This window comes from Tupaia chinensis, unplaced genomic scaffold (genome assembly GCF_000334495.1).
Source record: "Tupaia chinensis unplaced genomic scaffold, TupChi_1.0 Scaffold150006_1, whole genome shotgun sequence".
Lineage (NCBI taxonomy): Eukaryota > Metazoa > Chordata > Mammalia > Scandentia > Tupaiidae > Tupaia > Tupaia belangeri.
The window spans coordinates 150,001-165,479 of record NW_006209847.1 but is presented as its reverse complement, the minus strand read 5'-3'; the positions used below and the strand labels follow the sequence as shown (position 1 = coordinate 165,479).

Here is a 15,479-nt window from a genome sequence, read left to right as displayed (position 1 = left end):
AAAAAAATGAGCCTGTGATCAGTTTAGAGGCAACAGTTTAGAATCAATGTAATATTTCCTAGACTGAAAATTGGGAGACTGTTAGAGTTAACATAATTTTTCTTTTTTTTTTTTTATTATGAGCAGTAACTTCTTCACAGGGAATATACCATGCCAATATGAGCACTTAAAAAATTACTATTTATGGTAACAGCAATTAAATAGACCATATGTAGATTTATATTATATATAATTAGGTTACTTCTCAAAGAAATAAATTCTCATGCATCTTCATAAAAATTAGTATTTTATATTAATTCCATCCACAACTAAATGTTCACTCATATAAATGGTATTGATTTTTTCATTCTTCAGAACCATCCATAGATGAGACATTCTGCTTTCCCAAGCTGGCTGTCCACTTACCCTAGTTGTTTTCACTTTATTCCCAGAGGAGCAGCTCCATCCTTTCCGGTCTGGAAGAACTTTACATTCCTCTCCCTCTAGACATGGTTGCATATGACACCACCATTTCTGTTCCACTATTGAGGCTATGAAGAGAGAAAATACCACTCAGTATTTTTATTCGTAACCAGCAGTTCTCTGGGTGTATATTTTAAAAAGAACAAAAGACATCAATTTTTTTCTACCACTGGGAAGACTGTGTTTTGAGGCATATTTCTTTTTTTGTTCAGAGACCAAACCTTCCAAGGGTTTCTAAATAATATTTGTTTTCTTTTCAATTTTACTTTATTGTGATAAAAATGTTATGAGATCTACCCTCTTATCATATTTGAAAGTATACAATATAATAATATTACTAACAGATAAACTGTTGAGTTTTCTCATAAAAATATAGACTTCATGAAAATTAATATATTAAAAAGAAACTGTGACTGTGTACATATATAAATTTATATAAACATATAAGAAAATGAGCCTATGGGACCAGCAGTTGGCATAATGGCTTGTCACTGGACTTGCATGTAGACGACCGACCAAGGTTCAAATCCCAGACCCAGCGGCTTAAACTCATGCCAGGCACGTGTGTATGCATGCTCAGGATCCCGAGATAATGGAGGAGAAGGGATTGTGGCATGGCCATGCCCCCTGGGGAGTAATTTCTCGTTTTCTGTCTCTCTGTCTCTCTCTGTCTTTCTGGCAAGTGCACATGCCCTATAGCAAAAACCTCTACAAAAAAAAAAAAAAAAGAAGAAGAAGAAAAGAAAGAAAAAAAATGAGCCTGTGATCAGTTTAGAGGCAACAGTTTAGAATCAATGTAATATTTCCTAGACTGAAAATTGGGAGACTGTTAGAGTTAACATAATTTTTCTTTTTTTTTTTTTATTATGAGCAGTAACTTCTTCACAGGGAATATACCATGCCAATATGAGCACTTAAAAAATTACTATTTATGGTAACAGCAATTAAATAGACCATATGTAGATTTATATTATATATAATTAGGTTACTTCTCAAAGAAATAAATTCTCATGCATCTTCATAAAAATTAGTATTTTATATTAATTCCATCCACAACTAAATGTTCACTCATATAAATGGTATTGATTTTTTCATTCTTCAGAACCATCCATAGATTTAAGAACTTATTCTATTAAATCACCCATTTTCATTTTTCTTTTCCCAATTAATTTAGACATCCAGTCCCCCCAAACATCTTCCAGAAAATCGATATTTTATGGTATCAAAATAAGAAGCACATTCTCTTAGTAGAACCTCATTATAATGCCTTTGGTAACAGAAATGCATAAGATCTGAAATCTTTATCCAAAGGAGTTTAGATTTCAAAACGCCCCCAAATAAACTCATTTCAACCATATGACTTATGATGTGGTCTCCTGAAATTGGCCTCAGTTGATAGCATTATAGTGGGGTTCCAGTTCCAAACAGTCCCCAGCCATCACACCATTACAATGAGCAACAGAAGAGGGCACACCATCCACACAAGACGGAGCAGCTCGCGTGGTGCCTGCCACCTGCCCCGGGAAGCAGGAGCACTTGACCGTTTGTGACCGTTCTTCTATCTTGTTCTTATTACAGCATCTGTGGAGTGCCACCACCTCACAAGTTCCCGTTTTAACATGGTGAGCTGTGCAAACAGAAACAAAACAATATTGAGAAAGCTTTGGACACTTCTCCCCCTCTTTTTAATTAGAAGTACATTAAATATAGCTCTATAAGGGACCCACCATGCATGAAACTAGAAATACAATGATGCTAACTCCATAACGCAGATTTGATTTCTTTTCTAAATGTGGTAGGAACATTTCTGTCAGTAAATGCTTGGTGAAGCAGGAACAATTAGTGACTAGATTAGAATGAGCTGTTAAAACAGTCTGAAATACAGAGGCAATATAGGGCGCCATCAAAAATGTATTTATTTGCGTAGGACTCTTTTTACACCTTTTGATTCGGTGTGTTAATCAAAGCCAGGCAAACCCTGGACAAGGTGACCTGAGGCTAGCCTCATTTTCACTGTGGGTGGATGCTAACTAAGGTTATATTCTTCTGGGGAAGAGTGAGAGGACTAGGCTGCAATTCACCCTCAGGAACCAAGAGGCAGAGGGTGGACACCTATATCCGTGGTATATTTTTGCCCAGTTTCCCTAGAAAAAAATTTTTTGGGTGATTCTCAAAATTGCCACCATTTTCCTGTAGTTTCAGCCAATCGCAGGAGCCAGTATCATTTCGTTCCATTTTGCTTAAAGGGACAATTGTCCTTTAAGATGGTACCGTGAACTCTAATGGATTCCTATCTGGCAGGGGATGACCTGGAAACCCAGTCCAGTAAACTACCATACCCATTCTGTCAACTGCAAGATAAAGCTACTAGAGCTTTTTGGACATCGCTAATTCCATTATGATAAGGCTCTAGTTTGTCTTCATTGTCATTGTTTTTTCAACACTTTTTAAAATATAGTAACCCTAATGTGAAGTGATAAATGCTTCATCTACTAAAATTAATAATAACTTAAAACCAAACATTCATTGAAGATTACACTTTCAGAAATTTGTAAGTTGTGATTGATACAAAAACAGAAATATAAATAGAAAAGTAAGAGACCTGAAGTTGTTTAATGGTATAAATATATTGAGACTCATTGTCAGTAAGATCAGCACAACAGCCACTAATATTAATGCTCCCCTTGGAGATGAGAGGAACCAATGTACAGTAACTCAGGTTAGAAAACTTGTATAGATCTTTCGTTCTTCCCCTCTTCCTTACTCCCTCCCTCTATCTCTTCTTTTTTCTTCCTTCCTTCCTTCCTTCCTCCCTTCCTTCCTTCCTTCCTTTCTTTCTTCCATGAGTGAGAGAGAGAGAAACAAAGATTTAGATAAGGCATCTTTAACAGGGTCTTGATACCACAATGCAAACCCCAGCTTCAGCCAGGCCAGATCATGAGCATACACCAGGCATACTAGAGAGGTATTGATACTTGAACCATCATCCTTCTCATGTGGGTCCACATTAAAGAGAGTCGTGTTTCCTTGCAGTGCCATTGTTTGATTCCTGGTTCTAAATTTTCTAAGAGAGGGCCAATCACACATAATCTACCTTTTATCCTTCTCTATGAGATGAAGAACCTTAGACGGGCATACGGCTTTGGCATGTAATCCTCAAAACCTTTCAAGAGGCACATACCATTTCCAATGTCACAAAAAATTTTATGCAACTATAGCTATAAATGGGGATGCTCTCTGCATATGATTAAAATACAAATATATTTCAATGAAAGCTAAAAAGTTAAGCGTCAAACTTCTGTTCCTATACTTGTGCCATAGAAAATATTTTCCTAGCTAAGGATGAGTGTTTTAATTTGCTGAACGCTTTATATGACATTATACAAGTGAATGTAGTGCTTCCTGTGCTGTACTTTGCTTAGTCACATGAATGAGTAAATACCACACATCAGGCATGGTTCTGAGTACTGAGGATACAACAGTGAGTAAGAGAGACACATTATTCAGCAATAAAAAAAAGAACAAAATCCTTTTGTGACAATATAGACGAACCTGAAGGATATGATGGTAAGTGAAATTAGTCAGGCACAAAAAGACAGATCCCACAGGATCTCACTCGTGGAGTTTTGAGACATTGAGCTCATAGATGTAGAGAATGGAATAGATGTTACCAGAAGCTGAGGAAGGGAAAAAGAAGAAGGAAGGAGAAAGGGAGAGAGGATAAACGATGAGTTCAAAGTTATCCAGTTGGATAGGAGAATGACGTTTTGGTGTTGTAAGACATAGTAGGGTGACTCTAGTGAAAAATAATGTACTGTTCGTTTCAAAAAAGCTAGAAGAGAGAAACGTAAATGTTTTTAACATACACACAGAAAATGACAAATGTTTGAGGTGATATTCTAATCTATGATTTAATCATTATACAATGTACATATGTAATAGAGCATCACACTTTATAATATATCTATTATTTGCCTATTAAGAATAAAAGTAAAATTTTAAAAATATAGACACAATTTGTGCCTGCCTTCAAAGGGCTTATATTCCTGGAGAAAAATAATTATAGTAAGCACCTAAGTTAATGATTAAAATGATGTGTAGTTTTTGTGTTTTGTTTTGCTTGGTTTTGGTTTTGAGAGATTTTTTGCTATAGGGTACATGCGTTCGCCAGAAAGACAGAGAGAGACAGAGAGACAGAAAGCGAGAAATTATCCCCCAGGGAGGATGGCCATGCCGCAATCCCTTCTCCTCCATTCTCCTCTCGGGATCTTGGGCACGCATGCACAAGTGCCCGGCGTGAGTTTAAACCACTGGGTCTGGGACTCAAATCGCGGTCGGCTACACAGGAGTCCAGCGACATAGCCATTATGCTAATTACTGGTCCGAATGTGTAGTTCTTAATCCCCTTGAAGGAAATACAGTAGAGGAATATGACTGAGAGTAATTGAGCAGGGAGGGAATTTATATTTTGGGGAGAATCTCAGGAAGGGTCTCTCTGAGGAAGTAACCTAAATGATGAGCCTGATGTTAAGAAGGAAACACTCATTATGAAGAATGAAGAAAGGAAGTGTATTCCAAAGAAGGCACATAAAATCGCAAGATCCTAGAGTAAGGGAAAGTGAAAATTTGAAAGTATTGGGTCATAACTATAGGCAGATCATGTAAGTGGTGCTTTTATTTTCCTCGTAAGAGAAAGCCTTTGGATAGAAAAGGTATCACCTCATTTATTCTTTAGAAGTTTAGTCAGGCTGCTCTTCAGAGATTAGACTGAAGAAGATAATAGTGGAGACCAGTTATAAGGAGAGTAAAGGAGTCTCAGTGGTAAAAGATAGAACTTAGACCAGATCGACAGTCCAAGAGATGGAGAGAAGGAGCCAGTTAAGACTATTTCAATGAAGAGTTAGTTCGACATACAAATGGATTGAATGTAGACTGTGAGGGCAAGGGGACTTGAATTACTCCTAAACTTGAACTTAGCAATGAGAAGTTGATGATTTTGTGGTGGTGGTTGTTGAAATTTTTGTTATAGGACATGTGTACTCGTTAGAAATACAGAAAGACAGAAAATGAGAAATCATCCTGCAAGAGGGATGACCACAGTGCAATCCCTTCTCCTCCATTCTTCTCTTAGGATTTTGGGCACACACACACCCAGCATGAGTTTCAAGATTCTGGTTCTGTGACTCAAACAGTAGTCACCCATGTAGGAGTTCAGTGCCTTAACCACTAGTCCAGCAACCTAACCATTATGCCATCTGCTGGTCCCAAAATTGGTGATTTTAGTAGGTAAAGAAGGCTTGAGGAAAGGGTAGTCTGTCAAAAGATTGGCGGGGTTAGAATATACGTACTTCTGTTTGGGTCGTGTTAAGTTTGAGATCCTTATAAGACACCCAAGTAGAAATACAAATCGGGCAGCAACATTTATGAAATGGGTCTTACAGAAAAGATCTGGGCTGCAAATACAGACTTAAGAGACGAGGCCTATAGGCATATAAAGCCATGGGTCAAACAAGATTGCCATAAAAGTTTGCCACTAGGAAAGAGAAAAGGGAAAAGAACAGTCTAAAGAACTTGGAATGGGAGAGATAACAAGAAAACATAATAGCAACACATGAGCTTAAAGGAAAAGCAGCATGAAATGAAGAAATAAAAGGCCAAAGAACAAACATTTCAAAAAAGAGGAATTGCTCAGCTATGTCAAATGCATGGAAAATCCAATTAAAAGAACAGAAATAACCACCCGTTAAAGAAGTACCACAGTATAGTTTTTAAGAGCATATACTCCAAAGTCTGATTCAAATCTAAGCTCCTCTAAATAACTCTTTAACTTTGGGCACATTACCTAATATCTATAGACCCCAGGATTTTTTTCATGTCTAAAAGAGAGATACTAATAGCATCATTCTTGTAGGGTTGATTGAGGATTAAATTACTTACAATCTATAAAATATTTATAATACTGCCTGCCTAAGGTAGGCACTTTTATAATTGCTATTATCATTACCTTTTGATCTTGGTAAAACTCATGTTAATGGCATGATAAAGAAGGCAGCATTGAAACAAGTTTAGTAGATAATAGGAGACTCAGAGTGAGATGATTATAAAAATTTCTTTCAAGGAGTTTTTCTGTAAAGGGAGGAAGGAAATTAAACAATAGCAGGAAGGAAACACGGGGTCCAGAGAATTTTTTAATAGATGCTATAAAAGCATGCTTTTTTTCCTAGAATGACCTAGTAGAAAAAGAAATTGACAATACAGGTGAGAGGAGGAATAATCAGAAAATAATTTCCTTGGACCAGCTGGTGGCATGGTGATTAAGGCGAATGAAACCCACATGGTCAAGCTATATGGTTTAAATCTCAGACCTGGTATCTTGTAAAACATGCTGGGCACATATGAGTATATGCCCAAAATCCTGAAAAAAGGAAGAAATGGAAAAGGTGGAAGAGTAAGAATTGGAGCATGATCAAGCCCCATGGGAGTGCTCTGTCATTCTCTCTCTCTCTGTCTCTCTCTCTCTCTCTGTCTCTCTCTTTCTCTCTCGGTTGAGTGCACACACTCTCTGTCAAATAAAAAAGAAAAAAAGAAAAGAAAAGAATGTCCTTAAGAATGAAAAAGAAATTGAGACCCAGGAAACCAAGGGGTTGAAATCACATTGGTATGGGCATGCAATCCATTATAACAAGAATAAGGGTGTGATATGTGGGTACAGAGACAGGTAGGTGTGAGTGGATTAAATGATCAGAAGATGAGGTGGTTTCTTATTTGAGTACATTCATTTTTTGCATGAAATATGAGAGATGTTGGCGAACAAACCAACAAAACAAGAGGGTATGATGTGGATATCTCAGAAAGAGGGAAAGTGAATTTACTGGGAAGGAGTAGCAGAAATACCTGGCAGAGTTGGCTGATGCACACTGTAAATTGCAGAGGGCACAGTGGGATGGAAGATTGAATGAGATTACAGAGCAGAGTGGGAGAAATGTCTTTGTGGTGATAAACTACGTGGGATGCTTGGACTTCGGATAGTGATTTAGAGAAACAGAGATGTGAGTTATGGCGAGATTAGTTCTGCAAGTCTTTGAATGGAAGCTGGGAAGAGATGATTAGGGCATCTTCAGACAGTGAAGCTAGCAGGAAAATCACTGAGCTGAGACATCTTGTTGGCGGCTGGGACTCGGTTCTCTTCCATAATACTAAGTCTTCCAGGTGCACATGGTGACGCTTCCCTGACCTCTCCTCTGAGAAAAGAGGTGTTTCAGCACTGGACCTACTTCACCACCTCTGTTACGAGGACTTTTTTTATATGTTGGACAAGAATGAAGAAATGAAAATGCCGCATCTGGTTTTCCCTTCCTCATACAGAATCAGTTTATTTTTAATGTGCCTGACAAGAAAACTAAGAAGATAAATTAGCCTTGGTAATCATTACTGTGGCTCATAAAATACGCAGTGCCTTCAAGAACTTCATGGAAAACACAAATTATGAAAAAAATCTATGGATTTAAAATTTTTTGCACCTAATGAAACGTGCACTTTAATTCCATTTTCCCCATGAAGTGTCTCTCAAGTTCCCTCATATTTTTGGTTTTCTTTCTCCTATATATATATGGTAATATTATTCTCTCCATTGCATTAAATTTAGATGTGGGAGTAAGAATTGCTTTGCCCAATAAAAAATGTTAAAGAAGGATGAATCACTTATGAGCAGAAGCAAAGATGATCAGTTCTGCGTGGAAGATTTAAGAGGTAGTGTATAATTCACTGTGTTTCCCCCCATCAGCCAGAGTAACCATTATGTTCTTGGTAGTAAAACTATATTAACCTTAGTCCCCGAATGAAAACGCATGAAACAAAATTTCCACCGACCATGATGGGCTCGCAAGTAAAAAGTAAACCTATGTTGTTATAAACCTTTGGAGGTTGACTGTTACTGTGACAAATCTTAGCCTATTCTAAATACACAGTAGTATTTGCTGCTTTCTAGATTGTTCAGTACGATATATTTTTCTAAATGTGTTAGTTGGAGAATAAGTCAGCAAAGCATGTTATCTTTAAACCTGGATCATTTTAATTTATTTGAGCCAAAGCACCATAAACATTAAAAAGAAAATGTTGTTTTCTATTTATATAAATTTAGGGGTTACATGAGCTATCCAACAATGGAATAATTACTTGGCTAAATGTGGTATGTCGGAGCTCTGGTGAAGAAAGTGTGCTTCTTATTTCTTAGAAGAGGAAGAAGGTGAGATGATGACAAAGTGGCACAATGGAGAGAGAGAGAACGCCATAGCTACATGGGGAGAAAGAGAGGTACGGCTGTCTTCAGAGACAATGGTGCTAAATGTGAGGGGATTTAGTAGATTTAGATTTAACAAGGGTGATCAGGAAAAGCAAGCAATAACCTGACAGACTCAAGGTTTTCTTGCCCTGTCCTTCCTCTTTACTGTCTCTGAATAAAATCCACAGACTGAGTGTCCTGGTGAGAAATGGAATTTTATAAAAATATCCCTCGGCCTTTGTTCTTATTCATACTGGAGGTATCAGGTTTTTTTCTATAGAAGGAGAGAGGGATAAGTTAACTTTTACAAATACAATAGGGTAGAGAGCGGACTGAGCTAGATAAACTTGTACTCAGGGAGTTCAAAGGCAGAGTAGAAAAAATATTAACTGTTCAATATTTTTCATATATGCCCATAAAGATGGCAAGTGAAGTGTGGTACTTCAAAAGTTGGAAATGAAACTTCTAGCAGAAATTAGCTCACCTAATTACAGCATATGTATACTTACGTATAGATTCCTTATTGGGCTGCTGCATATCTTATTAGGATAACCAAATTCTTGTAGACAAAGACTAATTTTTCATGTAAACTGCTCAGTGTGTGGTATGAGTTTAATAAATGGTAAACAAGCAATTTAAGAAGGTAAAACTAATTCCCGTGGTTTTCCTTTAAAAGGTTAATGAGATGGTAGGAAATTCAAGCAGTTACTAGAATTCTCTACACAAATTCAGACAGAGTTCACGATAAATTAACCTAATCAAATATTAGGGCTTTCCAAATTAACAAAATAGGCTTCACAGAAGATCACTTAGCATCGTATTAAAATAACACAAGACCCCCTGGAGAAGATTTAAATGAAAAGGAACAAACAAACAATTTTTTTTCATGTCACAATTCCCAAGTCACACACATACAAAAAAAAAAGCAAAACAAAAAAATTCTAACTTTTTTCTCCATGATGTGATCCATAAACACAATATTGCCTCCTATACTTTTGTGAAATGACAGAAGAGACACGTAGGTTTCATTAAATTCTCATGAAACAGGATACTAAGCCAAGTCTTAGTTCTAATCATTGCTGTCCAAGGTTATGGCCCTTATGTTTCATTTCAAAATAAGACCATTGACCCTACAGTGCCTCAGAAACATGGTCCTAAAGACTGCTTCGTAAATCATTTGCTAGGATTCCTAAATATTTTGTAAAGCTATTATGAGTGATATATTCTAGCATGACATCCCATGAGGCATTTTACCAATACCTTTGTTTCTAACTACTGTTTTACACACTGGAAGAAGTTATTCTACAGGGGAAAAAAATTTCCAAATGAAAATCACATTTGGTGTATATATATATGTATACACACACACATATGCATATTTTTAATTATATAAGATAAATAATATTTGATGCACTACAAATGTACATAATCGGTCCCATTTGATTCATCACCTGTGAACCAACCAAAACTACATAGATGTGAAATGGGCTCACAGTAGAATAATATGTGTAGAAATCATTCATCTTGAGTAGTGGTGTTATCTTTAGATGAATAAGAATACAAGGTTAAGCATATTAAATTCTGTATGTAAATAAATATACATCCTATATGTAAATAATTCATATAGTCTGGAAACAATTTATGGAATAATGATAATTGCTAACATTTATTAAATATTTATTATGCTCTAAACATTAGTTTTTAATTTTATTTTAATTTTTATTTCTTATTTACATTATCATTATACATCTTTATAGCATACAAGTTAGATTTTAAAGCATGCATGGAATGCACGAGAATCAAAGATATCGCCTTATATATAATTTTCAACAGAGAACTTTACATTCTTCCGTCTGTTAAATATTTTTTCACTGAGCACGTCCCTCCCTCCTGTTCCCCTCTGCCCATACCCCTGGTATCTACACTTGCCTTTCCCACTATTATATCTTCAAAGTTTTTCATTTCTGCCACAGAGTGACTATATTCATTATATGTTGAGCAAGAAAATACCAAGTTTGTCTTTCATAGCCCGGCTTGTTTCACTTGGTTTTAAATCTTCTATATTCATCTACTTTGTATCAAATGATAGTCTCATCATGCTTGGTAGCCAGGTAGTATTTCACAATGTATAGATGTCATAATTTTTCTATTTAGTCTTCAGTTTGGGTTAATTCCATGTCAATTGTGAATAATTCTGCAATAAACATAGATATGCAAATGTCTTTTCAATTGAGCGTATTCCTAGCCAGAGGGTAAATACTAAGGAGTAGTATTATTGGGTCATATGGAAGCTCTAATTGTAGTTTTTTGAGGAACCTCCATATTGTTTCCCACAGTGCTTATTCTAATTTACATTCTCTCCAACAGCATAGGAGCATTTCCCTTTCACCACAACGTTGCCAGCAATTGCTGTTGCTTATTTTTTTGGTCATAGCCATTTTCACTGGTCTTAAGTCGTATCTCATTGTGGTTTAGATCTGTATTTCCCTTATGATAAGAGATGTTGAACTTTTTTTTTCTTTTTTACATGCATTGTGACTATTCATATGTCTTCCTTAGAGAGTTGTCTGTTCAGCTCATTTGCTGGGCATGAGCTCTGAAACTGAAATACCAGAGTTCAAAACTAGTTTAAATGCTATACTGTCCTTCAGTAAATGCTTAAGTAAATTCATTCACTTTTCAAATAACTGGCTTATTCATCTCTAAAATAGATCTATAGAGTCTTATGAAGATCAAATGAGAAGATATATGTGAAACAGATCTGAAATTGTATAACATTATTTATATGTTAATTATCTGCATTTTTACTATTAATGTAATTAATGAATACCACAATGACAAAATATGCATATAAACTACAAAGATGTGGCTGTTAGAAAAAGTTACCTATATTTTATAGAAGTTTTCATTTCATACTTCAAACAAAATCAACGTATGTATGTTAATTGTGTTGACATGAGATACATGTAAAAAAAACACAATCTTACACATAAGTTACAGAAGAGTGTACATTTGGAATCAGGTTATGAATTTGTTCCTGCTCATTTCCTCCCCATTAGTTTTTGGTTCTTATTTGTATTCTGATTTGTCTCATTGATTCTGAAATTTTGTTTGTCTCTCTATACTCCTATTTAATAGTTTTACCCAGCTTGACTAGCTTCCTGGAGAGTCTGTATTACACCTTCTAAGCAGAAATAAAGCATCACCTACATGCACCAATAGGCATCTGAAATACAAGCTAGTTAGTGGATTTAGGTTGCTGTAAATCACTGTGAATGGAAAAAATGTGCTGAAACAAAAACTTTTTGAGACAGCTAATTTCTCACTTTAATTCATTAGAATGAGAAAATAGGGCACATTTTTAGACTTTCATGCTGAAACAATCTAATTTTTTAATGATCATTTAAATAGCTAAATGAAATTTCAAAGTTCCCATAATTTATGATGATCAGGGAAGGAAATAGCCAAGTGCAAAAGATATTCTTACAAAACGTGTTTTCTAAAACTGCTCCACTTTTATAGAGAAAAAAAAAAAAACTTAAGTAAAATTGTTGGGGGGTAAGAAGGGCATGATTGCCACTAAGGAATAATAACCTTAAAATTCCCATTTAGCAGTATGGTGTCTACTAACAAAAGCAAACTCTCAACCAGAGAACTATTTTTAGAAAAAGAATCAGAACAAAGATTCACTCTTGGGAGAATTTTTATATGTATTTCGTCTCAGCTCAATCACAGACATCATCTATATTCATATTTAAATAATAACTAACATCTAGTCATTTTATGAATGGTCCCACAACTTCTGCCTATAAGATTTGCTCTGAAAAAAGGGTACTAGGACCAATCAAATCCATTTTTCTGGAAATTTTAACTAAAAGACGTGGGAGGAAGTAAACACTTGAGCCAAGATGTCATCTGGTATCAGGAGTCAGATGGCCCTGGAGAGTTTGGTGCATGCTGCTCTGTGGTGAGTGCTAGAACTCAGAAGATGAGGTCAGGAGAGAGAAGAAAGCACAGAAGCAGAGAGGAAAGAGAGAAGACCAGTAGGGAGTCCCAGGAGCTGCTTCAGTATCTGCCCTTCCTAAAGCCCTCCAATAATTTTCCATAGTTCCTGAAAACATTCTCTGGAACAGGTTTCAGTAAGCCCCTTTTTCCCTAAGGTAACTTCCTATCTTTGTTCCTTGACCCCCCCAAAATGTGCCGACTATGTGATTTTGTTTCTCTAATTAGTTATAATTAACAGAAGTTAAATATTAGTTAGAAGTATTCTCTATATCTGGTGGGGTTTTTTTTTTTTTTTTGGAGAGGTTTTTTTCACTATAGGGGGTGTGCGCTCACCAGAAAAGACAGAGAGAGACATAGAGACAGAAAGTGAGAAATCACCCCCCCCGGGGGGATGGTCAAGAGAGACATAGAGACAGAAAGTGAGAAATCACCCCCCCCCAGGGGGGATGGTCACGCCACAATCCCTTCTCCTCCATTCTCCTCTCGGGTTCTTGGGCATGCACGCACACATGCCCGGCATGAGTTTTAAGCCACCAGGTCCGGGACGCGAACCACAGTCAACTACGTGGGAGTCCAGTGACATAGCCATTACGCTAACTGCTGGTTCCCCTCTATATCTGTTTTTAAGAGAAAGGGACTGAGGCCAGTAGGTGGCATAGTGGTTAAGGTATTGGACTTTCACATGGTCGATTGTGGTTCAAGTCCCAGACCCAGCCGCCTGAAACTTATGCCAGGCATATGTGTGCACATGCCCAAAATCCCAAGAGAATGAAAGAGAAGGCACTGTAGCATGGTCATCTACCCTTGAGGGTGATTTCTTGTTTTCTGTCTCTCTGTCTCGCCAGTTGAGCACACATGCTCTACAGCAAAATTCTATTTAAAAAAAATAAAGGGAGAGAAAGAGACTAATTTCCATTTTCAAAGAAGGACCTACAAAACTCTTATCCAATAGTCAAACTTCCTACAATTACCTCAGAGTGAAAATTAATATTTCAAATGATGACTCTAAGGCCATCTAAAACTACAATGAAAAGAAAATGGCATACATGTGTGTGTGTGTGTGTGTGTGTGTATTTGTGTTAGAATATATATATATGTATATATATATATATATTCATTTTCTCTTTTTTTTTTTTTTGAAAGGTTTTGCTATAGGGTGTGTGCACTCTTCAAAAAGACAGAGAGAGAGAGAGACAGAAAGAGAGAAATCACCCCTCAGGTGGGATGGTCACACCACAATTCCTTCCCCTCCATTCTCCTCTCGAGATCATGGGCACACACTCACATGCACCTGGTATGAGTTTAAGCCACCAGGTCCGGGACTCAAACCACGGTCAACTACATGGGAGTCCAGCAACATAGCCATTATGCCAACAGCTGGTGCCTAGAATATATATATTCTAATGGTAAGAGTTACAAAGCAGATTTTGGAGGCCAGCAAGTGCCACAGTGGTTGAGGTGCTGGACTCCCATGAGGTCAACTACAGTTCATGTCCCAACCTGGTAGCTTAAAAATCATGCCAGGTGCATGTGCATGCATGCTCAAAACCCAAGGAGGAGAACAGAGGAAAAGAGATTGCAATATGCCCGTGACCCTTGGTGAATGATCTCTCACTTTCCCTCTCCCTGTCTCTCTCTCTCTCTTTCTCACCCTCCTTTCTGGCAAGCAAAAGTCTTTAAAAAATAAAATAAAAGGCGGATTTTTTTACTTAATCCTAAATTACACAAAAAATAATGAATTAGAATATTGCCAATTTCCAAACATTGTAAGAATCACATTGTTCTCTTAATATTAATAATATCACTATATGTGTTCCTAGGAAGAAATGCAATGCAGCCTGAATGGTTCTTGAGGAAAGTGATTCAGTGAGTAGAAAAAGCAGTGAAAGAAAGACAGGGATTTGGGCTCTAGTGTATAGTTTTCAGTCCCTGAAGAGTGTGACATTGAATAAGTTATTTAGGTCTCTGGATCTCCTTTCTTTTGTGAAAAGTGAAAAAAATCAGACTAGACTTATAGGTACTTTAAAGTTTCCTTCCAGTTCGAAAATTCTATTTCAAGTTTTATTATAATGAAGAAAATCTATTAGACCTATCAGAAAATGAAAATCAAGGTAAAACATACATTTTTAATTCCTTCAAACACACAGAAGTTAATTTCACTAAGTGACCGAACTTAGTAAGAAATGGAGAAAAGAGTTTATAAAATTTATATTTTGGATATATTTCTCTATTTCTATATATTCTTAATGTATTTCTATATAGTCTTCCTGTATAAAATAATAATTTTTTTGTTTATTTATTCATTACACAAGTGAGAGAGACAGAAAGCGAGAGAGAGAGAGTACCCCACGAGGTTCCAATGCTACAATCCAACCCCAGCCTTGACCAGCACAGATCTTGGGCACATGTTGGGTCCTGTGTGCTTAGGGAGACCAATCAGTAACCTTCCCACGTGGGTTAGCCTTGAAGAGCACCACATTCCACTGCGGCACCACCATCCACCCCCCCGCAAAGTCATGAATCCTAACTTCACAGTTTAATATTCATTATTCATTGATGTTCACTATAAAGTTAACCTGCATCTTTACACTTCTTTAAGTCCAAAACAGTTTGGTTACTGTCAATTCCACAAAAGAGATCCAATTCTAAAGGTAATATAGCATGGTAATTTGGCTGACGATTCAGAAGTCAGGTAGTCTAGGTTCAAACATCTGTTTCAATTTAGAATACC

The 15,479-nt window shown here is 36.6% G+C and overlaps 1 protein-coding gene across 1 annotated transcript in view; it reads right to left on the bottom strand.

The window, feature by feature from the left end:
• Nucleotides 1-279: 279 nt before the first annotated feature.
• Nucleotides 280-15,479, bottom strand: part of TAFA2 (TAFA chemokine like family member 2) — a 154,750-nt gene continuing 139,550 nt past the window's right edge. The window contains exons 3-4 of the mRNA XM_006171917.2: nucleotides 1,937-2,089; nucleotides 280-530 (exon numbers count right to left, since the gene is read on the bottom strand). Of these exons, the coding sequence (XP_006171979.1) occupies nucleotides 280-530; nucleotides 1,937-2,089 (404 nt within the window). The remainder of the gene's footprint in view (nucleotides 531-1,936; nucleotides 2,090-15,479) is intronic.